Source organism: Xenopus laevis, chromosome 9_10L, assembly GCF_017654675.1.
Source record: "Xenopus laevis strain J_2021 chromosome 9_10L, Xenopus_laevis_v10.1, whole genome shotgun sequence".
Classification (NCBI taxonomy): domain Eukaryota; kingdom Metazoa; phylum Chordata; class Amphibia; order Anura; family Pipidae; genus Xenopus; species Xenopus laevis.
Genome location: NC_054387.1, coordinates 68,795,178 through 68,822,148, shown reverse-complemented (window position 1 = coordinate 68,822,148; position 26,971 = coordinate 68,795,178). Strand labels below are relative to the sequence as shown.

General features: G+C 39.9%; 1 protein-coding gene across 8 annotated transcripts in view; it reads right to left on the bottom strand.

Moving 5' to 3' along the window:
- Positions 1-26,971, bottom strand: part of LOC108701328 (formin-like protein 2) — a 119,852-nt gene that overhangs the window by 57,838 nt on the left and 35,043 nt on the right. For all 8 annotated transcript variants that reach the window (XM_018235771.2, XM_018235770.2, XM_018235776.2 and 5 more), the window contains exon 2: positions 1,583-1,666. In XM_018235771.2, coding sequence (XP_018091260.1) covers positions 1,583-1,666 — 84 coding nt within the window. The remainder of the gene's footprint in view (positions 1-1,582; positions 1,667-26,971) is intronic.

Below are 26,971 nucleotides of genomic sequence, written 5' to 3'. Positions count from 1 at the left end.
AATAATTAAAAAATTAAATAAAATAGGAGCATATATCGATCGAGATTCAGAGACAACACCAGCCCAGCACCCCTTGCGTAATGGCAGTACACTTGTACTGTACATTGGCTTTGTTATTGCCAAGAGGCTACTTGGGGACACAAAAAGAAAGACATTTTTGCAGATTAATGCCAGGCTGATGGAAAGAGCAGTTGGTCTAATTTGGTTATTTTGGAACAGAGTGTAGGTCAGATGCAGAGAGTCCCCTCGAATGCAGGGCACATGCCATTTTCTCTGCACAAAAGGTCACTTTTCCCCATAGTTACATCAGTCTCAAGGCATGTGCATCCAGCAGGGATGTGTTAAACTGTGGACATTAGGGATTGTGTACTTATAACTGATGCACTATTGCAATATGTAGCTTTAAATAAATCTACATTTTCTACTGACATTTTTGAGATAGTGGCACTAAAAGCAACTTTCATAGGGCCTGGTAAAAGTCTATTTTCACCAGTGGCATCCAACCTGATACTATATACATAAATATACATACACACAGGTCCGGACTGAGAATTAAAATAGGCCCTGGCATTTCAGGCACACAGAGGCCCAAACAGCCCCCACCAGCCCACTAAATACTGACTTTCTATGGCCTCTTATAGCAGCCCCTCTGGCATTTGCCAGAACCCACAGATTGCCAGTCCGGGCCTGCATACACATATATATGTGCCTTTCCTAGCCATAGAGAAGATTAATAGTTAGCAAGCTGCCAAGCAAGTACCAATGACTGGTGCCTGGCAGTAAGGATTAGAGGGCACAGAGCATGTTGATTCACGTAATGACAGATGGAAGAGGAAAAGTATAAATGAAGCAAAGTTATCCTTTTATCCAGCAAATGACGGCCTGTTATGTATTATATATGCTATGTATTGTATATGCTATTATTATATATGCTATGTATTATATATGCTATTATTATATATGCTATGTATTATATGTGCTATAATTATATATGCTATTATTATATATGCTATGTATTATAGCAGATGTAATACAACTACCACCCTCACACACACACGCATAAATATATATACAGTAAAACCTCAATTTTACATCCCCTGATTTTAAGTTTTCCCTCATTTTACAGTGTTGTTTTGTGGTCCTACCTATATATTATGCATAATACTTTTCCCTGATTTAACATTTTCTGGTCCCCTGAAAAATGTAAAAATGGGGGTTCTATATAAATTTTTACAGTGGATCTGATCTCTGTTTACCTGGTACCCCCTTTCTTTGTACATGTGATCTACTTTGGAGGCATCTAGCAAGGAGCAGTTAAACTATGTTTTGTCAACCCTTCTGTGGTCTCTTTACAGGCTACTGAAAGCAGTATGTGTCTGTCCATTTGTGCACTGCTGAATCTGACTGTTAAAACAATATAGCAGAAATCAGTCATCTGCCAACCAAGACTCGCACTTCCCACAATGCCTTTCAGGCTACTCTAAACATCTACATATTTACTAAGATTCATGATGTTTATTTGCATGCTGTTACCCTAGTACCTTAGGCCCATTGTAATCACTTGTGTGTATAGCACTTTTACCTGGTCACAGATGAGTTCCCATTTCTTCTCATTGTCATACTGGCGGAGTAACCTGGCTTTGTCAGGGGGCAGGTTCATTGCATTCTGTTGGAAGAAAAACATTTATTAACAAGTATGCCCTGGAATTTATTATAGAAAATATGGTTATAATATTATGATATATTTAATAATATTCTGTAAGGGAAAGTTAGCAACTAGTGATGTGCAAGACCTGTGGATAGACGAGACAGAGAGGACCATGCAGTCTGAATTAAGCAATATGATACACTTCTGTTTGAGGACCAGTCAAAAGAAATCAGCCTCAGGGGGCAAACTGCTGGAAATAATGAGATTACACAAAAGATTTTAACCGTCAGGTTGTCAGAAAGGCCTGTTGGTTGGGTAACACTGTCCATGAAAAAGGAAGCCCAGGGGGGAATATTCAAAGTCAGATCCATACATTGTACAATCTATAACACTATAACAAAATGAGAGCTGTAACAACTCTTTAGCAGTGGTAGCAGTGTGTTTGCCTTCCCACACTCTGCCTGTATCTTGCAGCAGCTATACACGTTATCCACCCATTGACTTGGATCAAGTAGTTCTATCCATGCCCACCTGCCAATGTACGTTCTTCTTTGTAAACTGGCAGATGAGGGTATGAGAGGAGGTGCATATGGGAGTTCACCAATCCAAAAGTATAAAATGATCATTCTGGCTAACACTATGTATGGCCAGTCATGTAGTAGCTGTATGGTCCACTGGTCAATTGGTCAGACAGCATGAAGTTTGGCCAAAAGAACTCTTCTCTGTACTTAAAGTTCTCTGTAGTTATAAAGTTATATTGTAATGCCAAGCATTATTCAGTAAGGGCAGGAGGAAACAAATAGAATATGAAAGATAACCTATCATGCTGGTAGAATTTAATCAAATAAAGACACAATAACTGTCAGGCTGCAGAATGTGGTAGGGCAGAGCCTGTGCTTTATTGATGAGGTACAGACAGTGGAATAGGGAACGCATTGTATTATCAAGTTATTATACATTAATCAACACAGCATTCAACATATGGTCAAAAGTATTACATTACAGCATGGAACAGTTACATCATGCTTGGTCCTGATTTTCCAGAGCAAATTACATTTACCATAGTTTAATGCAGAAAAACAGCCAGACGGTAGTTTTAATGACTAACTGGAAATATATATATATATTGATTTTGGGGAGTTCAGTGTTTATTAGCATTTATTACATATGCCTAGCTTAATGAGCTCATGTCCTTTTAAATGTTTGCCTATAGTAGTAGTTTTGGGAATGAATGTAGTAAAATGTATGACTGAATATGGAAAGTAGTCAGTTATTTTACATTAACAAAGTAAATTTGCAAAAAGAAAGGTGATTTAAAAAGGAAAGACTCTTCTTGGTTCAGGTAAAGTCAAGGATAAATAAAATCTTTTATTTGGAGGTTAGGATCTCTAAAACCTACATTTAGTGCCAATTCCAGGCTGAAATAGAGTTGCAACTTCAAAATGTTCTGTTGTATTGTAGTGATTCCTCTGGCTGGTTGCACAGAAACATCTGGCCCTACGAACGCATGAATGAGCCAAACTAGAGCCCAGGGACTGTGCCAGCTGAATCTCCTATTCCCAGACTAGCTGAGTAACATTTAATATAGTGCCTGATACTATCAGGGGATAGATATATCCATAATGTGATGCTAAATTTAACTTAACAATGGCTTGGATAACGCAGGACAAGGCACATTAACACGCATGTGAGTCATCGGAGCACCTGCCTCCTGCTTTATAGCCTGCGTTCTGGAAATGAAAATGGGCTCAGCACCTCTCCGTATTTACATTTTTCCAAACATATTTCATTCCTTGGCTAAGATTTGCTTTGGAACATGTAGTCTGTGAATTTCTTTCTGGCTACATCTGTATCTACATCTTTAGCCGTGTCCTGCAAGACACCTTTTGAATTAAAAGAGTCTGTTCGTTTGCAGGAATATAAAAATAAATGAAATTCCATCTATTTATTGTTGTAACAAACCCATTTTCCAAATGTTACTGAAAACCCTTGAAGAGAACTCATAGTTCACTGTCTAAGTAAAAACCATTGTGATAATAAAGACTAAAAACTGCAGCAGGAGCATCACTGTGGCTATTGCACATGGTAGCAACATAAGAGGTCTTTATTTTACAAAAACAAGAACAAAGAAAATGTAAACAAGGAAGCAGTTATACAGTATTTGGCTCTTACATCAAAGTTGGGTACAATATTTGACATCATGCCCACAGTGGCGTTTCCAAGGCAAAGTAAAACATGTAGCATTAAGTTATCTGGGTGTGTACAGTGTTAAACATAGAGTTCAGTCCTCTGGTAGAGGTATATGAGGGTTCTTTTAATTTAACTTTTAGTATGATGTAGAAAGTGATATTCTGAGATAATTTGCAATCTGCAATCTGATCACTAGGGTCCAAATTACCCTATTAAGAGACTAGAATATGAATAGCGATGCAAAATATGCTGGCGCTATATAAATAATTGCTAATAATAATAATAGGGGCGGGCCTAAATAGAAATATGAGTAATAATACGTTTAAATAGCAATAAATGTGTAGCTTTACAGAGCATTTGGTTTTTTTTTAGATAGGGTCAGTGACCCCCATTTGAAAGCTGGAGTCAAGCCAGGAAGGCAAATTATTAAAAAGAAAAAATTAAGAAAAGTTTATTTTTAACCATTTTATAACATACTAAGAGGCAGATTTATCAAGGGTCGAATTGAAATTCGAATTTTCGATTTTTTTATGGCCACAACTGTCAAATTCAACTAAGCAATTATTCAAATTCTATTCATTTTGAAGTTGTTTGCAGCCTCAAATAGAGTTTAACAAATTCAGTTTTTTTTAATGAATTTCGATTGGTCGAATTTCGAGTTCATGGGAGTTTATAAAAACTCACATGAATTCGAAATTTGACCTTTGATACATCTGCCCCTAAAATTTAACTTGAAGGTAAAGCCAGATCTCCATGGGCAGAACCTATCATCAAGTCCAGTGTTATGGTAATTTCATCAGTGCACACAATTCACCTGGGACTTTCATTTTTCTGAGAGCATTTTCTTCCAAATAGGGTAACCTCAGTGCTAAAATAAATCAGCTGTGCATGTATAAACAAACTGGAAATAATCCTCTTATAACTTTTTGTGCAGCCATAGGCTTCATAGGTTATATAACTGCCAGCCTGTCACGTGATGTGCGGAACACAAATAACACCAGACAAGAAGTAGGCACTTTCCCGCAGAACACTGCATACATGTTTCAATCAAATTTCCAGTTTCTAAAGGAGGCTTAATGCACACAGCCATTCATACCATGCATGTTCTTCTGCCATTTAACAGACGACACTGAAAAAATAATTGTAAATAACCCCCCAGTTGCTCATGTAGGGCAGGCCCCAAATCATGGACACCATAAACACAGACCTTACTCTAAACAATGTTGTTGTTCTTCCTCAACCCTGCAAATGCTGACTATCCCAGTTTTCCATGGTGCATTGCCAATTTCCAGGTATGGGTAAGGTGGATTTTGGTGGAGTTATGGCCAGATAAATTCTTGAGCAGATATGCTTTGTGGCCAAAAAATGCCTTACATTTCCAACAAATGAGGTAACACTCCAACCCCAGAAATACTAATTGAAATGCCCAGTTATCCTCAATTTTAAATTAGTAATGTTTATTCCACTCCAGTTTACTACCAAGACTCATGCGGGTCTATTGATTACTTTTTATTTATCATTAAAGAGGAAATCTTTTACTTTAAATTTAATAAGAAGTTCTCAAAGGAGGAGAGAGAGTGAGTTGCTAGGACATACAACATTACTCTTAAGAGGTTTGGCTTTTTATAAGCTGTTCTGGGCTCTCTGCTAAAAGCCAATTAAGTGAGAAACTTTGTTTCTTTTTCTGGCTGTTCAGTGCAGAGAAAAGAGGGACTTTCCAGTACAAATGAGGGACTGCGGGTTGAGCTGTCAAAAGAGGGACTGTCCCTCCGAAAAAGGGACAGTTGGGAGGTATGTCAATTTGGGTGTGGACACAGGACACCTTGCAGGAGAATCCACCTACATATACTAAAGGTGAGCTACAGCCTATTTATAATTGTGCTACCAATGTTCTCTCCAGTTTTTTGCAGGCCAATCTGCTGCTGGTACAAAATGCTGTTGCCATAGTGTTAATGAATCGGCCACACCCCTTACACAAGTTTTCCGCTCACTACATTGGCTCTAAGAAAAATATGGCACAGACCACAAGATTGACCTCTATGTAGAAACCTCTCCACCAGCAAAAGCCCAGTTATTAAGGGACTTCTGTACTCCTACATAACTTCGCAGCTACAAAATTTCTCTTTTTCATGCCCAGAATCCACAACGTCCTGCATCAGGTCAGGTACCTGCACAAAGGAGATATTTTCAAATGCAGATTCGGCTGTGGGTCATAGGTCCTGGTTGGTTCTGGTTTCAGAAATTGGACCCACATAGAACTCTAAGTTGAACCTTTTACTGGTGGTGTACTTCAGCAAAGCCTAATGGATCACATGTTGGCCAACAATGATGTTTTATAGTCCCCTTCTTACCCAACTAGTCATCTTGCTCTACAATTACATTTTCTTCCCTTCAACAAACTGAAAGCAGCCCTGCTTGGCAAGCTGAGAAACCCTGAAATCCCTAAATATACTATATAAGTCGACTGATTGCAAATACATCCATCACCCCAAACAGCTGGGAAAGCAGTTGGTTTTGAGAAACCCCAAGCTTATACATCTACAAGTTTTATTTAGTATATTATAGCAGGTAATGGTAGATCCATTCCTAATAAAATAACCAAGGATATGAAATAAACAGTGGAATGAAAGCTCCCATTCTAGTTTTCTATATGTATGGCAGGTGTGTGGGATTAAACCCAATGGGTCTATGCCAGTATTTGCACTCTTATAACTTACATTTTTCTACTGGAGGAAAGAAACAATGCTGACATTTACTTATTAAAATACAACTGCCCCCAAGGAAGGCTGAATAAGTTATATTAATCGGAATTAGAGGGAAAATATTGGAAATTGGTTAGTGGTACATGAGAAAAGTTTACTATGGTCTAATAACGGCAGCCTACTGTATCAGATGTTGGCTATTATTTGGCACAGTCTGCTTTGCCAACTGCTGATTGGTTCCTGCTATTAAACTACAATTACTGGCTAATAAAGCTGAGGCTGTAGTTTATGCAGTTAGTGGTGCTCAAATAAAAATAATAATAATACTTGTTACAAGTGTAAACAAGCATGTAAAGCTATATGAAACCTTGTGTGTGAAACTTAAATAATACCATAAGGAAATACTTCTACTAATGCTTTGGTGCCCTTGCCATGCTCTGGGTATTATGCCCAATAAACCAGCAGTTCTTCCCATTATCACACATACCGGTTTATTCAAACTAGCCATACCTAAATTAAATTTCAGTGCATCTTGGGCATCCCCTTCTTCCTAACTGCTCAGACAGAACATGCAAATGGGGCAGACAGAGAGATTTATTCTTCATTTTATTGGTCTATTTAAAATTTTAATTATACAAGCATAGAATCAAATAAACGACATACTTCCCCCCCTCCTGAAATTTTATTGTGGATGCTGTTTGTATCTCCCAAGCCCTGTGCTATAAATCTCCCTGGAAATTAACATACTTCAATGTTGTAAAACAGTTGCAGCCGCTAATAGCAATATCACGCTCCCAACTGAGCTGCTTGCATTAAATTGTCGAGGCGCACAGCAGGGTGATGTCACAATGGGCCGTGCCAGCAGATAATGAGCGCCAAGGGAATCCATCCATAAACTGACCCCCTTATAAAGGGACACTATTGGATTAATCCTGCCCGTCACCTTCTTAAGTGTCTGTTAGCCTATGACAAATGTTAGAGTGGGTAAAAGTCATGCTGGTAGATGAGAACTTTGGGAGTTAATCTACAAAGTGACAAAATAACTTTAGTCAATTTCCTTGATAACTTTCTACTGGCGGTGTGTAACATACAATTTATATTTCAGCGAAAAAATAAGTGTTCAGAATGTCAAGTTGTAAGGAAGGAAGGGAGGAATTGTTATATTTATTGCTATAAATATATTACTTATTTTAGAGGGGTATTTTTTTTAGGGATGCACCAAATCCACTATTTTGGATTCGGCCGAACCCCCGAATCCTTTGTGAAAGATTTGGCCGAATACTGAATCCTAATTTGCATATGCAAATTAGGAGTGGGAAGGCAAAAAAACTTTTTTTACTTCCTTGTTTTGTGACAAAAAGTCACATGATTTTACCTCCCCGGCCCTAATTTGCATATTCAAATTAGGATGTGGATTCCGTTCGGCCAGGTAGAAGGATTCGGCCGAATCCAAATCCTGCTGAAAAAGGCTGAATCCTGGATTCTGTGCATCCCTAGTTTTTTTTTTATCTTAGAGCAGTATGGAAGACCCGTACACAAGATAATAAATAAATATACTGATACATATGAAGCTCTATGCAGAATAGCCATAACCGAAGTCAAAGTAAAAACAGCTTTTTTTCCCCTATAAACTCCCCAATTCTTTCTTTAAAAAAAAATAAATAAAAAGCTATCTTCTATTTTGGCCTTAATTCATCTCATTGGGGGCCATGTTTCATTGATGTAAAGAGTAACTTCCCAGCTCTCAAGTAACTAGCATTTTTAAGGGTATGTTTAAGGGTGAATATAGTTCCTCCCTTCCTATATATACCCTTAAAGGGTTGGTTCACCTTTAAGTTAAATTTTAGTATGTTATATAATGACCAGTTCTAAGTCACTTTTCAATTGACTTTCATTTAGTTTTTTTTTATAGTTTTTGAATTATTCACTTTCTTCGTCTGACTCTTTGCAGCTTTCAAATGGTGGTCACTAACGCCATCAAAAAAACGAATGCTCTGTAGGGCTACAAATCTTTTCTTATGGCTACTTTAAATAACCCATCTTTCTATCAAAGCCCTCTCCTATTCACATGGCAGTCTCTTATTCAAATCAATGCACAGTTGCTAGGATAATTGGGACCATAGCAACCAGATTACTGAAATTGCAAAACCGGAGAGCTGCTGAATAAAAAGCTAAATAACTCATAAACCACAAATAATAAAAAATTAAAACCAATTGCAAATTGTCACAGAATATCACTCTCCACATCATATGAAAAGTTAATTTAAAGGTGATCAACCCCTTTAAAATTCCTCTAGAATTGAATCGAGATCTCTGTAACGTATCAGCCTTATATAAAGTCTAATAATAAAGGAGGTTTATGAGAAAATGTGAAAGCATTGATGAAATCCGAACTCCTGCCCAAGGGGTTACGCGTAATTCCATAAAGATGGAGGGGAAATAATGATGTCAGGGCTCCTCAGCCCTGTTAAATAAAGCTACGACTTCCACAGTGAGGAGTTGAATAAATCCTTCTGATGGTAATTAGGTTAAACAGTTCATCAGGTCTGTTTGAAAGCTGAGCATGGTGCAGAATGAAAATGAGTGTGCATAGTAGAAAGGATTCTCCGGCAGCCTATTACCAACATAACATGGTGAATTAATTCTGCTTCAGTACCAACAATGCCTTTCTGCCTCCTGGCTCCCCAGTGGCTGAACAATGCTGCTCGCATGACTACGCGCCCAAAATTTTAGGCCGTCTTAAAGAAACACGGGGGGTAATTTGAAAACCATGCTCTAGCATTTAAAGGAATGCCTTTAAAAATGTCATAGAACTTTATATGTTTCAATTGCAGGTGCTGTTTTATTTAGAACAAGGAAAAGTACTTTTCCGGCAGCATTCTTTCCCTAAGGTTTGTGTCACATGGAGGTCTTGGCCACTTTGATTAATTGCCGTGGGAAAGTTGCCCGATGTGTGACAACTTCACACCCTGTAATTTCCAATGACAACATTCCAGTGCCAGGGGGCAGAAAGAAGAAAGTATCCCAGGTTTAAAGGAGAATGAATCCTTTGGGTAGAGAATAGTTATACAGAAATAAAGTACTCTGTGCTGTAATTTATATGCATATATAATGTACCCCCTAATGTAAATTATAAGGATATTAGAAGTCACAAAGGAGTTCTGTAACCATATAAAGGCACAAGGCTGAAGGGTGAGTTATACAGGTCGTTGTCTGTCATTGCATTTGCTGTGAACCAGGGGGTATATTCTGCCTTGTTGGCTAAAAGAAAAGACACCTAGATACATATAAACTCAGGACAGGAGACAAAACAAGAGGCCCCAGGCTATGCTTTAAAATTGGGTCCCATTCTGAATGGAAAAAAAAATGTAAGTAAGGGATATCAAACCTGTGGCCCTCTAGCCTTTTGGTATACCGAGAACCACCAATTAAAAATGTGTCTGTGTCTTTAATTGCTTTCTTGCACTCACCCATCTAAGTATTATAGCAAAGGAATGTCAGTTTTACGGCCTAGCACCCTGTAATTGTCTGTGAAATCCAAGCCCATTTTCAGAGCCGACCACATCAATATCACCAAAAACCATTCAAATTAAGTTCTAAGGATCCTCCTCTCATCATAAAAACCAAATTTTCTGTCCCATTCTTTCAGCCCAGCCCCCCTACACCACCACAATCTCCTGTATACAACATAATTGCAGGCTTAATAAAGATGGCACAACACCATGGTATTTACAGCAATGGAGTAATTGGAACTTGTGAGTAATTAATTGCAGATGGCTGGGTCCATATAAATAGCAACACCGCAAAATGGAGAACTTGTTTCCAAGAATGCTGCATTATTTGTAAGGAAAAAGAGCAAGGTGCTATCCAAGCTGAATGCAGAATATGACTTTACAAAAGAAGAGTGAGAAAAGTGAAAATTTGCACCTGGTCTAGTAAACACTAGCAGGTAACATTACTGATTACATTGTCAGGAAAGTACTTTAGATACTGGGTTCAACCAAAAATTGTGTTTTGGTACTTTGACCAAAATCTTGTATATTTATATTGCACTGGATTATGGTACAGAGTATGCTATTTGATATCTTACAACAACAGTACATTGGCATTTAAGAGATACCCCCCAACACACAAATTTGTGTCAACTGCTTGGCCCAATTGTGACCTTGTTGTTGGGCTCCTGAGCTGGGTGGCCAAATGATGCCTTCCTTTCTCCAGCAGACTGCTGCTTGCTGCAGTTGTAATGCTACCTGTTCCCCTATCCCCCTTATTCCTTTATACCACAGCATAGTCTAGCCCCCAAGCATTTCATGACTCATTAAGGCTCCCATAAATGTCATAACTCTGTGGCCCCCAAGCATTTCATGACAGACAGTGCCCAAGCCCTGAACAGACTTTATAATCCACTATCCTCAAGTATCTAATCTCCAGGCCGCTGTGGATGTGATTTATATAATGTGGAGAGTGATGTCACAGTCTAATGTCACAAAACTGTGATAAGCATTAAGCATGAAGAAGGTATGTCAACATGTGAGGCCTGATTAGGTTGCTAACTGGCCAGTAATCATTCCACTCCTGATCCATCTCTGATCAAAACCAATTCCATCTCACAGATCCCCTTCTATTTCCCAGGCACCTCTATAGCCTCACTAAATCCCCACCTGATCCACCCATTAATGTCAATGTTCTACACCCAATGTTCTTCAATCTACATCATGGTTCTGCCTCAGTTATATCATGCCACCCACACCCCTCACGTCATCACCCTGCCTATTTCCCTACTGATATTTCTGCTGAGAAAAAATGGCAACCCTAGATCCAATTGGGCCCAATGGGTCCACTGGAACCCCAGTCAAATCTTTGCATGACTCTGGTTGAACTGAATATCATATATACAGTAAGCTACCAAGTTGAACCCCTTCAAATGAAAACCCAGCATCCATACACACACACCCCTCCATACTTTCACATAAATTATATATACCCATATCTATACTAACTATAGAATTTAGTATCACAATAGCCTTTGATATTATGTCTGTCCAAGAAATCATCCAAGCCATTCTTAAAGGCATTAACTGAATCAGCCATCACAACATCACCCAGCAGTGCATTCCACAACCTCACTGACCTCACTGTGAAGAACCACAAACGTTGCTTCAAGTGTAGGGCAAGATGATAACAGTAGAGCAAGATGGTGGTAGTAAGGGCAAATGGCAACAGTAGTAGAAGATGGTGACAGTGGGGTAAGATTCCTCACATAGCCCTTCCAAACATACCATTATGAAACACTCTATAGAAGTGTCTGCAAAGTCTTACACACACAGGCTATACAGAGCAGAGAGTATTGGCACAGATGCCATAGGAAGTTAAGCATATTTACCGAGGCCCCAAATCCTGGCACTCTAAGATAAATTGAGACATTAGCATTAATCATTTTGTCTGTTTCGTAATCATTTTATTAAGCGGTCACACTTATTGTTACAGAACAAAGTAAATGAACGGGGTTATGTGTTTTCGGAATTCTCCAGGAAACGATCTGGCATTAGCCCATTTGGCAAACTATGGCAGAATTTAAATACACAAAACACACAGTCAAAGAGGAAAAAAAATCGTTAGGGCCCAAGATTGCCCAGATCACCATAGTCCTAGCAGCACACAGACTTGATCAATCTGTGGTCCATATTCAAAAAGCATTTTGTATGAATTAAAAGAAACAATCATCAATCCCTATAATTTCTCCCAAGGATATTTAAATCATAGTCCTACTGGCTCAACTTCTTATTCTGATGCCCCTTGGGAATGCCAGCACAAGCAAACTGTATATATTGCGCTATTTTGTGAGGTCACCATGTGTTTTTGGAGTCATGTTTCTTTAAGGCCCTTCATTATATTGTTCCCAAACTATCAGTTTCCAGCTCTGCCTCATTCACTCATTTTCTTTCTTTCTTTTCCCCAAACAATACGGTTAAACCAAGTCTCTCCCATCACAATAAAGCTGAAAACACTGAGTCACATGCCCTACACAAAACATCAGCCCTCTTGGTGGGGCATTTTTTTCTTTGCAAATTCTTCCATCCTACATGGCTGCTGAATTCTCTGGAAGTTTGTTTGTGCGTTCTCCTGCTCCCACTGAGTGCTGGATAAAACAAGTCTGAAAAATGTCATATTCTCCCTCCCTTCCTGGGACGTGACTCACCCAGACTTCAAGAATGGGGCACAGACCTGTGTTTGTTGAGCTCAAATACTGGATAAAAATGGCAATTGCCTTTGGACCAGATGTTGGGGACACTGGTAAATCTGGTCTGGGAGAGTTAATATAATATAAAGTGGGAGCACCAAAAATGAGGCCCTGTGGTGTTGCCCAACTACAATCCTCATCATCTACGACAGCAATAGAAAATCTCAATTTACTGGAGGTGCTTATCACTTAGACCAAAAGGCGTATGACTGCAGTGGGTTAATACACAGAAGAAGGATATATACATAATTATACTAGGGATGCATCCAATCATCTATTTAGTGAAAAAGTTTTGACCGAATACTGAACCGAATCTGAATTTGCATATGCAAATTAAGTATGGGAAGGGGGAAACATTTTTTAATTCCTTGTTTTGTGACAAAAAGTCACGCGTTTTCCCTCTCCGCCCCTATTTTGCATATGCAAATTATGATTTTTATTCAGTTCAGCCAGGCTGAAATCCTCATGAAAAAGGCTCAATCTTGGCCGAATCCCGAACCAAATCCTGGATTCGGTGCATCCATGTGGTGGTTCACCTTTAAGTTAAATTTTAGTATGTTATAGGATAACATAACAGGATATCTATGGAACTGGTGCTTTCCAGCCCGCAAAATTGCTAGGGGCACTATTGATGTTATTGGTAGGAGTCATGGGGTGATTTCAGGTTAAAAAGCATCACCTGTGTGCCATCAGCTTAAAAATTGCTCTGAAGAGTTCCTAAGAGCAAGCTCATTAAGTTCTATGCTCCATTTAACCCTCGCTGAAGCGTTAACATCAGTAATTCAATTAAGATATCAAATCAAGAGCAAGGTCATCTCAGTTATCAGATTTCTCCCCAAGCCATCACGTTGCATTAGTTTTTGAAAGGAGAAACGGTCCTGGACGCGTCCACATGTGAGATAATGAACTGGGGAGTCAGTTACACAAGGGGTTAGTAAGATAAGAGGCCTGATTTACAACAAGGAAGGCAGGGTGCAAAGTGCCATAAAAAAGTGCTATCTGCCACTGAGGGTTTTTTTTTGGAACTTTGTTCCCTGCCTTATAGGCTAAATTAACTGGTGTAGGTCTTTGCACTTCGTTTCAGATTGCGGAGAACTATGGCCACCTCTATGAATACAGTGCTGCCTGATTTTGGAACAAGTCAGAAGAGGGGTAGGATGTGGAAGAGTTAAAGGAGAATTCAACTCCCTACGTGCAAAAATCCCTCCCCCCCTCCCCTGCCTACCTTCCCCTTGGGCAAATGCCCCTAACTTGTTACTTACCCCTCCTTCTAGTTCCTCTCCAGTGGAGTTCAGCCATCTTCTAGCGCTCTTCTTCCTGTATTCATGGGCGTTTGGTGGCGCATGCGCAGTAGAAGGCATTTACCGGTAAGGATCTACTGCCGAAAGTCCCAAAGTTTCCGAAAAAAGAAATCGGAAACTTAGTGACTTTCGGGCGCATGCGCAGTTGGAGGCATTTGCCAGTAAGGATCTACTGCGCATGCGCCGAAAGTCACGGAGTTTTCGAAAAAAGAAATCGGAAACTTAGTGACTTTCGGGCGCATGCGCAGTTGGAGGCATTTGCCGGTACGGAGCTACTGCGCATGTGCCCAAAAGTCACAAAGTTTCCGGTAAATGCCTCCTATTGCACATGCGCCACAAAACGCCGCTGAATACAGGAAGAGGAGCGCTCGGGAGAAGATGGCTGTCGTGAACTCCGCTGGAGAGGACCTAGAAGGAGGGGTAAGTAACAAGTTAGGGTCATTTGCCCGGGGGGGGGGGGTAGGCCAGGGGGGAGGAGGGAGGGGGGAGGAATTTTTGTGCCTAGTGGTTGAATTCTCCTTTAAGGGAAGAAACATAAAAACCTTCCATATGCACCAGCACATCAGTTATAGAGAACATAGTTCTTAACAGGGATATAAACCTATAAAGAAAATCAATTATCAATCTATATAGCTGTTCTAGATACTAGTATTTTTACAATGCCATACCTCCCTGCCCATTTTTGTGGCCATACCCCATAATTATGTACAATTTACAAAATTCAGCAGGTTATTAAAGTTTGAACACATTTCTGTGGTTTTTACGTGTTATTGCAGTTTTGCTAATAAAGATGAATTGCCCTTTAAGCTGCAAGTCACAGTTTCCCCTAGAGACCTGATTGTCTTAAATTGTTACAAAAGTATCTAAGAATCTTTTCTGTGCTCTCTGCCAAAAGCCAATTAAGTTAGAAACTTTGTATCTTTTTCTGGCTGTTCAGTGCAGGAGATCGAAGAGAAAGTCAGGACATTTCAGTAAAAACCCGGGACTGCTGGTTGAGCTTTCAAAATTATAACTGTCCCGCGAAAAACAGGACAGTTGGCAGGTATGCAATGCTAATATCAGGCTTTTGGCTCAACAGCTCAGTCCGAATGACAGCTACCCTTTGGTTAACTAATTATGTAGTCAATAGCACACTGAGAAAGTTTACATTCTTTTCTACTTGGGTTCAAGTTACCAGATTTTGGGAGTTGTAGTCCAACAACATCTAAATGGCAGTTCAGCCCTTCTTGCGCTTGTGGAATAGGCTTTTGTCTTTGTTTTGAATGTCAGATGAAGCAGTGTAATGCAGTCATGCAGTTTCCCTCTTGATCCCCCAAAGATCAGCTCATTCCTACTCTCCATCCAACACAAGGGATTGTTGAGAAGCGGCGAGTAAACAACACAGAATGCCATTATTCTAGAGAATCCTAATGAGGAATGATGCTGAATTCTGGTATTAATAGAAACAAACAGGCATTGTATGTTGGTGGCCACGTTACACAGCACTGGGAAAAAATACAAACAATTTAAAGTGGAAGTATCTGTTACATTGGAAAATTGTACTAGCTGTAACTGTAATTAGCTACACAATATTCATATCCCCTAGGAGGTCCAACACCACAGATTGAGAGTTGCAATCAGCCTGTTCAACCTGGAGCAACAGTATTCTCACAATATCAAGGTTTGGTTAGATATTTGGAAGGTCAGCTTCTGTATGGGCACGTTAAGGTTAATGGTTAATGCTAGCGAATATACACAGTGCTATTAGACTAAACCATCAGACTGACTTTAGGAGGAAGGAACAGGGCAAAACATACATAGAGGTCAATTGTTTATATGTAAGCTCCTCGGGGCAGGAACTGTTTTACAAAGTAGGATTAGGCACAAGTCTTAGATTCCTCCTGTATGTGGTCCCAACAGTGCCAGTAGACCTAGTCAAATCAGCAGCAGAGAACATTTAGTGCTACGCAATATGTTAGCGCTATATAAATACATGTTAATAATAAATTTAGTCACATCTTGTGTTTCTAAAAGGATGACAAAGGAAGAATAGGGCCCCAATCATAGCCATGCCTAGGGCCCCAGTTGGTTTTCATCCATCAGAAAGGGTAAAGGTGGCCATAGACGCACCAATAACATCGCACAAAATGAATTTTTGTACGATATTCGGTGCGCGTATGATGAAAGACTTAAATATTGGTTGGCTTGACGATCGGGCTCGCAGGAAAATTTTGATCGGAAGCCTTTGAAGGCACTCCACCATCGGCCATTGTTAGTGCTTTCCTGGAAAGACCTTTTCTAGGAAAGATCGTAATTTGTAATTGTAACGTCTATGGCCACCTTATAAGACTGAAGACTGTGTGAAGCGCTAAGTATTCTATTGGTGCATCTGGAAGGGAATTCAGCACATCACTGTGCAGCTGGGCTAATAATCACTAAAGGAAAGATAAAATTGACACCTGTCTGGCCAACCATGAAGTGAAGCTACATAAGGGGACATAGGTATTTCAGGGTGTTATTAACTTCTGAGCTAAAATCACTGAGATAAACCTGCAGCAACCAACTAATTTATAAAAGGCGTCCCTTTGCTAGATTAATCTAGCCGAATTTACTCCAGACCGATTCTTCTCTGTATCACAATGTAGCCCAACAATCTGATGAATACTGTCAATAACAAATGCTCTTTCATAGTCAAAATGCCACCAACCATAAAGAACTTCTGGCACAGGGCCGGCACGTCCCATTCTCTAACGTGTCTTGGGCCAATGAGCAAAACAAACAAACCAACAGTGTTCAGCTGCATGGTCTGTTTACTCAGATGCATCTATGAAGGGGGGGGGGCAGAGTGGAAAACAAGCCATAAGGCACATTCCTTCCTTCCTCAAGGACACAGTTCCTATTATGGATGACAAAATGGTTGTGTGCTTGAAGGGGTCTGACCCATGGGCCAGCTGTGAATCCACTCAAGGCCTTCAGCAACCTTGGGAAATGCAACTGGTTTGGCAATGTACTCAGAATACTGCAAGGTTAGAGCTAAAGGTCCCCATAGACGCAAAGATTTCTCTTGACGAACGACCGATTTTAGCGAAGTCCGACGAATCCTTCAAAATTATCGTGTGGTTAGTGGGATTCCAACGATTCGAACTATAGACATGGTGAAGAAATATAAGGTTTAATGAGGCAAAAATTAAACAAGTGGTTGATGAAAATATTAAATAATATACCAGTCAGTGAAATAAGGAATAAGCAGACAAAAACACCACAGAGTTTGAAACCCAGCTGATCCTGACATATACAAGAACAATATAACACTATAAAGGTGGCCATACACGGGCCGATAAAAGCTGCCGACAGACCAAGTCGGCAGCTTATTGGCCCGTGTATGGGGCCCCCCGACGGCCTTCCCCGATCGAGATCTGGGCGAAAGTCGGCCAGATCTCGATCGGATGGGAGAAAAAAATCCCTTCGGATCGCATCTGTTCGTTGATGCGGTCCCGCAATCCGACCGCCCGTTCCCCATGCGTTAAGATCCGATCGTTGGGCCCTAGGGCCCACGATCGGATCAGCCCGATATTACCCACCTCAAGGTGGGCATATCAGAGAGAGATACGCTCGTTTGGCGACATCACCAAACGAGCGGATCTCTCCATGTATGGCCACCTTAACTTTTTTCTAGTGATGGTTTTTAATAGGACAGTTACAAGTGCACAGGTTAAATAAAATGAGAATTCACCCTCATTATAAGAAAGGCTTGCTGTAAATGGTCACTGACCCCAACAAGTAGAAATATTTTTCACTTGTATTTTGTTTTGCTTTATCCATTTGTCCATGCACACCGTCTCCTATTCATATGCCTGTTTGCCAGTCAAAACAGGTTGGTTCCTAGGGTAGAGTGGTCTGCAACCGGACACAGCTGCATACCATGGAGATTTACATTTACTTAAAAAATGTAGACTACCACAATTTATATCACAATGAAACTTCATTGAAAGGTGAACTTCCTCTTTAATATAATAAAAATATTACAGGGAATCAGTGATGAGCAACTTGTCCCACATGAAGTCCTTAATTACAGATTATTGTTCATGCTGATGATCATCTATTTTGTTGAATGTGAAATGTCATCTCTTAATGGGTAGCCTGAGCACTAATGCTATGGCCTTTTACAATTCAAGGTTATTAACTTAGTTAGACCCTGCATTGTGCAGTACTAATAAGTGAGATCTTCTACATAAAATAATTGCTCCCCTGCATACTTACAAACTTTACTTGCCAATATCATTGCTTCTAATAAAGGGTACCTTGGAAAGGAGATTTTATTATCAGCAAGGTCCAGATTGTGATGAATCCAGATTATTAAAGAACACAATGAAAAAGAAAGAGGTAATGGCACAAAGAACAGATAGGTTTCAGAATGCTTCCTCATAAAGGGTTGCAGTTTCATTGAACCATAATAGATGTTGTGAGGAGTCAGTCTAAGGGGCCGATTCACTAAGCTCGAGTGAAGGATTCGAATGAAAAAACTTCGAATTTCGAAGTATTTTTTGGGTACTTCGACCATCGAATTGGTTAAATTCGTTCGAATTCGAACGAAATCGAACGAATCGAACTAAAAATCGTTCGACTATTCGACCATTCGATAGTCGAAGTACTTCCCCTTTAAAAAAAACTTCGACCCCCTACTTCGGCAGCTAAAAGCTACCGAAGTCAATGTTAGCCTATGGGGAAGGTCCCCATAGGCTTGCCTGTGATTTTTTGATCGAAGGATTTTCCTTCGATCGTTGGATTAAAATCCTTCGAATCGTTCGATTCGAAGGATTAGCGCTAAATCCTTCGACTTCGATATTCGAAGTCGAAGGATTTCAATTCGAGGGTCGAATTTCGAAGTATTTTTAACTTCGAAATTCGACCCTTAGTGAATCGGCCTCCAACTGTCCATTTGAAAACAGCAGAGAACGTTTTTGAATAACTGCAATTTTGATGTGATTTATATGCCAAGAACCTGAATAGAGAACGAATGATTTTCTTTAAAGTCCATGAAAGTGGCTACTTGTTGCTTATATGCATACTCCTATCTCCATCAGTATTAGACAACCTACAGACTTCCAGATGATGGGTGATGAAGATCACAATTCTGGGGTCCCCCAGTTGACCATACTTGGTTTAGTTTTTCAAAACTGTTCCAACATACATGCTCCTTGAGGACCACCCATCTGCTAATCCTACAGATCCACTACCCTTAGGGTTTTAATTACATAACAGCAAGACTGCAAGTGTCTTGAAGCCACTTAAATCCAGCATTGACCTTCCCCTATTGTCAACATTATTTTTAAATATGAGCAGTGGTTTCAAGTGAGTGCCAACTACAGTGAGCCTTTGTGTAACAAACTTTCCCCAGGAGAGGGTTCTTCATGTATACTTCAATATGTCCATATTTTAGTTAGTACCTGGGCATGGTGGACACCATGAGATGAACTTAAATTACTGGCAAAACAAAGCTACACTGTAATTTCCCTATGTTAGATAACAGCAAGATGGCTGCCAAAGCTTTGTCGGGCAGGATTGTTACTAGAGAAACTTCTTGATTATGCGTGGGCCGCCTATTTTGGACAGTTCTCAAGCAAAATTGAAGAGGTTTAATGGAAAGCCTGGCCATAACTGGCAGGCAATAAGATAAGTGGTATGAACGTTTATGTTAACAAATGTTTTTAATCAAACGTGTCATCAAGGCATTTTAAAAATTTCATAAACCTCATGGCAGCTTCCTCTGTAGCAAAATTACTGTAAATGATTTAATGACCTCTTTCCTCATCTAGGAGCCAGAGAGCATCCATTACTACATGCTCCAGCAGCTGTCATGAGCAGCACATAGAGGTGACGGGGAGGCCACGGATACACTAATGTCATTTACAGCCCAGAAGATGCTGCTCTCTCTATGCATGATGAGCCGGCAAGCATTCAGCGCAGTATTAACTACTGCATATCTGCTCCATGGTGAGCAATTCATCCTGCTGAGACAGTGGCTGTGTGTTAGATGTGAATACAGACGGGAGAGAATCATCACCATGCCAGATGCTCTGGACAAGTCGAAGTACACACAAGAGGCAGAGAAAGAATATGGGAGAATTTGTATTAAAGAGACAGAGATTTTATATTTTTCAGGTGTTCTCTCCTGAGATAGCATCTCTAGATACTTCTAGGGGCTAAGCCTGTAATCTGTTGGACTGAAGGCCAGTTAGAATGAGAATTGAGGAGAATAAATGTTTGCTCTCCTTTATACTGAAATCCAGGTTGAAGGACAGAGTCAGGCTCAAGCTGAAGTTGGTACCAGCACTGTTAGAGAAGCACTAGTAGACAGGTCACTGATATCCTGGTTAAAATGGGCCTGTGGCCTCAAAGGGCCTTTAAAGGGGTACTCTTGCTAACCTTCTCCAACCAAGGCTGAGTCTGTTATGTGCATTATCTACTAAGAATTTCCTTGTTTGGTCTCTGTTTTGTCACTGAACATGTGCTGCCTTTTCTGACCCTTGGCCTGGACTTTGACCTTCAATTGTGTCTCAACTGCTTGTAAGTATGGATTATCCCTAATATTATAGGAATGATAGTTAATAGTTTGTATAACTTGTATAGCCTGCAACATTGTGCCTTTATATAGTAACAGCAATTCTGATATAATGAAGGAGGGCCAATATTGAGTATGTGCTAAAGCATTTGCACTGGCTCCTGTGTTTCCCATGGTATAATAATAACCAAGAACAGAGAATAAGAAAATTTGGGTGTAAAGCTGTAAAATACTTGTTTCCCCGCACTGATTGCCTTATTTCAGTAATAATATTCAGATGATGAATCTAGTAAATTCCCAAGAAATCTGTAGAACATTATCCTGATTTATTTATACCTACTGACACATTCACAGTGCATAGCTGCAAAGCTCTAAATTATTTAGTTGGCTTTTTCTCAAGGAACACCTCAGTTACTAGTGGAAACTTCATTCCTGTCCACTCTAAGGGTAAGGGCACACCTGTCGATTCGGGGAGATTTAGTCACCTGGCGGCTAATCGCCTCTTCTGTTCGTTGATGCGGTTCAGCAATCAGACTGCCCATATTGCCTACATTATGATCCGATCATTGGGCCCTAGGGCCCACGATTGGATCAGCCCGATATCGCCCACCTCAATGTGAGCATATCGGGGAGAGATCCACTTGTTAGGCGAATTCACCAAACGAGCGGATCTCTACGTGTATGGCCACCTATACACGGGCCGTTAATAGCTGCTGACAGGCCGAGTCGGCAGCTTATTGGCCCATGTGTGGGGCACTCCGACGGGCTTCCCCAATCGATATCTGGCAGAAAGTCAGGCAGATGTTGATTAAAAATCTCGTCGGATCACCGATCTCATCTGTTAGTTGATGCGGTCCCGCGATCTGACCGCCCATTCTCCTGCATTATGATCCAAACGTTGGGCCCTAGGGCCCACGATCAGATCAGCCCGATATCACCCACCTCAATGTGGGCGTATTGGGGAGAGATCCGCTCGTTAGTGTATGTCCCACAATGGGACCGTTTGAATATATGTCACACATATATATATATATATATATATATATATATATATATATATATATATATATATATATACATACATACATACACACACACAAATAATACAAATAGGTGAGCTCACATTGACACATATAGATCTGATTGTAATGAGGTTGTTTTATGATAATGTTTACATTTCCTGACAACAACCTTGCAACTTATGTGAAGTAAGCCATGTGCCAAAATTAGCTAAGGAAACAGAAATGTGAATTGCCGATCATTTCTGCATAACTCAGCAGAGACAGTTCCTTTAATGCAGAGTTAAAGGAGAACTACTGCCAAATTTAAATAAAAAGTTTTCGATTTACTGCCAAATTTAAATAAAAAGTTTTCGATTTACAGTATACTACATTTCTAAATATGCCTTTAAAATAATACAGCCAAGCTCCTGATTGAGCAATATGATTCATAAAAAGCTGCATGACTGTATGTGATACAGAAGACATCCAAGGCCCTTCATTAAAAGAGCATTACTGAGAGTGAATAGACTTCTGCAGTCCTGCAAAATATCTGGGCTACAGACTTTACCATTACTGGATTACAAAGGAGGGGACTGATAAGTCTGAAAGCAGCCAAACACTTCTAGATCTATTTTACTGCCCCCCCTCCAAACAATAAAGTAAGCTGCGCTGGGCGTAACGCCGTTTTCTTTTCCACTAGAAATTGGCCGTATGCCCTTCCGGCACATCTCCTTTGCTATACATTATTGCAAAATTTGTAGAGTGATTGGATCATGATTTCAAGTATTAACATGCCCTACTTAAGGAGGTGCTGAGGAAGAGATGAGCAGTAAATCAGGGCGGGGGGGGCTTCCTGGACTCAAAATGAACTGAAATATTTTTAACAGCTGACTAAGCACAACACGGAGGGCTAAACTCTTGTTTTCCAAGAAATGAGAATGAAGAATTGCATTTGTAAACAATTCATTGGATTGCTCCAAATAAACTGGGTTGTCCCCCACAAAGGGGTCAGAATACACAAGTTATTATCTAAGTAATTATAATAAAAGTAAATTCTGATTCTTGCATCTTTATGCATGTATTTAAAAAAATTTTTAAAAAATGATATGTGTGTGTGTACATGTGTATATACATATATAATGATATGAAATATTACTAAGGGCTGACTGGGAAGGGCCTGTTGACAGTACAGTCCAGGGTCAAAGTCATTACTTATTCGTCCTAGAGTCAAGAGCAAATTTCCTTTCTATTCCATGCTAAAAATCATTCCTAGTTCTCTTGTATTCGTGGATGTAAACATCTATAAATGGCCTATCAGTTGCACTCACTGAACTTCCCAATATGGTTTCACTTCTTTTCAGCAAGACCAAATGAGCACCTATTTCCTTATTTATAGATGGACCAAAAATTGCCTTCAGCAAGCTTTAGCCTATAGCCATTTTTTAATGGGGCATGGGGATAACAGTATAAACAGAGATAGGAAATATACAGCAATGATTGTCTGTTTTGTGAGCTGTCGAGGTCAACAGGGCAGACCAAATAAAGATATTTACTTGATGTAAATCCGTCTGTGAGCAGCCAACCTCGACTAACCTGGAAAGAAGTCAACAGTTGTTTCCACCTGGGATGTCCGCCTGCTGGCTATCCCTGCCTGTCTCAGAATCGTCTATACTTGCCCCATGTGTCCATTAAAAATGACAAGTTGACAAGGTGATTGCCTTTGGAAGGACATGCAACACAATTCTTAGTGGCATCTGGAAAGATATGTGTTAGGATAAGAACAAAATGCAGTCTGCTTTAAATTATTAAAGGGGAAGCAAATTGGTTCACGTTCTCACCCCCTCAAGGCATGCAGCAGTAACCTGTAACCATGAAAGCTCTAATATATCCTATTCATCACTTTGAATAAATTACCAGCTAATTAAGAAATCAGCAAATACTGCTTCTCCAGGTGTTGGCTAATATAAAGCTACAAGTAACCTCCCTTTAATTGTAGGGCTTTGCTGATAGGGGCACTTGTCAGCTGAAAGCTAAGCAAAATAAAGAGAAAACAAAACCAAATTATACTATGTAAACTAGTGAAAGCTCTGGAATACTGAAATTATTTTACAAACCTTGGGGTGAAGTCTACACAACATAACCCATGACATATATAGTATGGCAACATCTATTAACGACAAGCCTTTATACAACCACAATTGACCTTTTTCCACTTCTTATCCAAGGCTGTTTCATAACAAAAGAATTTTGCAAAATGTCAGTGACCATGGCTGTTCCACTTCACTGAGAATGATATGAAATATAGCCTAAAAGTCATCATGAGACAGACCCTATTCAAATAATCAAGTTTCCCATCTAACGACAGGACAGAGCTTTTCCTTTATATGCATCTCTGTTTATAAACAAATTTCCTTCCTTCGAATTTGTGGCAAAAAATGTGACCCTCTTAATTACATGGCGTGTTCAACAGCAGATCCTATAAACAGAAAAAACATAGAGGTGTCTGGTTTGGGGGAAATGGAGTTAAGAAAAGGAAATAAGTCTGTTAGAGCATTTGTAAGTAAAACCCATGAATTTTAACAGATGTTTGGAAATCAGTTCATTGTTACTGAATGTTGTCTCACTCCACCCACGTTCTAAAAATAATTAGAATCCCCTTGTGGTAATGTGAAAAACTCCAGAAACCAAGTAGGTGAACACCACAGTCCTACAATTAATCATACATTATCCATAGCTAACAACAACATTTGAATATCATTTTTGGAGACACTTTGGTACTATGCTATTACCGTGTGCCATGCCATATAAGGGGAATCTTTATAACAATTACATTCTGTAGGCTCATATATGAGAATGCTATGGCCTAGAGGCCAAGACTTTTATAGTTATAATTTTTACAATTTCTGTGGCATGAGAGGTACTGCAATTTATAATCTTACGTGTCTAGTAGCCCATCGTTACACTAGACCAGGGATTCCCAACCTTATTATTACTACCTGTGAGCCACATTCAAATGTAAAAAGAGCTTGGGTGCAACACAAGCATCCAAACGTTCCTAGGTGTGCTAAATAATGGCTGTGATTGCCTATTTGGTAGCCCTATGTGGACTGGCAGCCAAAAGTCTCACTTTGGTAGTGCACCTAGTTTTTAAGTGCAAAAATAAGCACCTGCTTTGAGGCCGCTGGGAGCAAAATCCAAGGGGTTGGTGAGCAACATGTTGCTCATGAGCCACTGGTTGGGGATCAACGCACTAGACATACTGCTAAATTACTGAAATCAAAACAACTGACATCCTACTTAAACTTCTTCCTTTATCCAAGTGATTGGATGTGACACACTGTGGTCAAGAGATGCCTATAAACTGTTAGGGTCCCACAGAGACCAGTTGCTTTTGCAGAGCTCTCTACAGTGTCAGACTGGGATGCCAGGGGTCCACCAGAAAGCCTTAGACCTTGGGCCCACCAGAAAACCATAGACAGTGGACCTTTCCAAACTATTATTCCTCCTCTACTCACTCAACTTCTTTATTCTCCTAGTCTTTTCTATATTCTCCCATTATTAAGCATTTTTCCCCATAAAGAAATAGGGAATGACCATGAAATAGGCCAAATATTTAGAAACAAGAGGGCCCACTAACACCTGGGCCCACCGGGAGTTTTCCTGGTATCCGGGTGGGCCAGTCCGACACTGGCTCTCTATGTATTTTTACTTGATTAGATGGGGAAGCCACATTCCACAACCAGTGAGCAGAAAAAATACAAAGGTTTATTGATACAATAAAGTCCTGTTTAGACTATGAAGTGTGTTATTTAGCCTACAATAAGGTCAGAACAGATCTTACCTTTCCTCCCCCACTAATAAAAAAATCTCCACTGAAGCTCCCTATATTTTTTAACCTCTTATTGAAATTACTCATCAGCCAAGAACCATATCAGTTCTGCACAAAAAGCCATTAAAACTTCAAGAAGAATTGTGGGTAAATCCATGTTGACCAGACCCAAAACAAATTATTTTGCAATTATTTGCACATCCAGCCTTAGTGCAGTAAGCAATATGAATAAATCTGAGTTTTGATTTCACTATTCCACTGTTCACACTGACCAAAGCTCAAAGTTGATTTGGCATAATGGGTTACTACACTGTGTAGTGAACGGTGTGACAATGAGCACCAGTGTGTTCTCATTACCCAAAAAGGTGCTCATTCACTTAGTACCCCATTATAAATGCAACAGACAAGAGTAACAGGAGTACCTTAGACTCGTAAGGGGGTCTCCCAGAGGTTCTGTAGTAGAAGCAAGAACATGGATTCTGCCAATACACAAATAACTCTCCCTGGGTGGTCACATCGGTCACAGAGGTTTGGCCACCCAGAACTATCCACCTCCCAGTATTACAGGATCAGTATAATCACATAATAAATTAACAAAGCCTTTGAAATAATGGGTGCAGTGACATCTCAGAAGAGCATATGCTGGCTGAGTGGACTTTTCCCTCTGCCTTTGAAAGCTCTTGGGCTTGTGCTGATGGCTTTATTGAAGAGCGACTCATTTGAGACAGGTCAGTAACCTCATACAATAGCATGGCAAAAGTTCAGCCATTCAACCAGTTTTTTTTAATAGGCCAAGTTTTTATTGACAATTCTCAGTTATACTTGTGAGAAACTTTTTTTAGAAAAGCCTTTAAATATGTATAACCTTAAAGTATCCATGCTTCAGACATGTTCCCTTGCACTGAATAATCTGAGGCATAGATTTCAATTTGGAAAATGAATCAAAGCAGAAACAGCCCTTTTTTTGTCAGAAAAGTCCACTGTAATGCTTAAATGTAATAACAGTAGGACCCCCATTTTATGTTTTTCTGGGGAATGTAAAATTCAGGGAAATGTATATGCATAATATATAGGTAGGACCACAAAACAACAATGTAAAAGGAGGGAAAACTAAAAATCAGGGGATGTAAAATGGGGGTTCTACTGTATTTATATATTGTGTTTCTCGTGGACATCAAACTTTCAGTTGATAGCTACAAATTTTCAGCATCTGCTGACATTTGATCATACCAAATAATGGGCCATTTCTTGAATTTAGGGTGTTGCAGACAAGGCTACTGGGGGAGATTAGTCACCCAGCAACAAATCACCTCTTCTTCGGGCGACTAATCTCCCCTAAATGCCTTCCCACCGGCCAGAATGTAAATCGTTAGCGGGATGGCACTCGGATCACTTCAGCTTTACAAAGTCGTCTGAAGTTTCCTCATGAGGCAACTTCAGAAATCAAAGCTTTCCCAGTAGGGTTGCCACCTTTTCTGGAAAAAAATACCGGACTTCCTATATATTTATCTTTTTTCC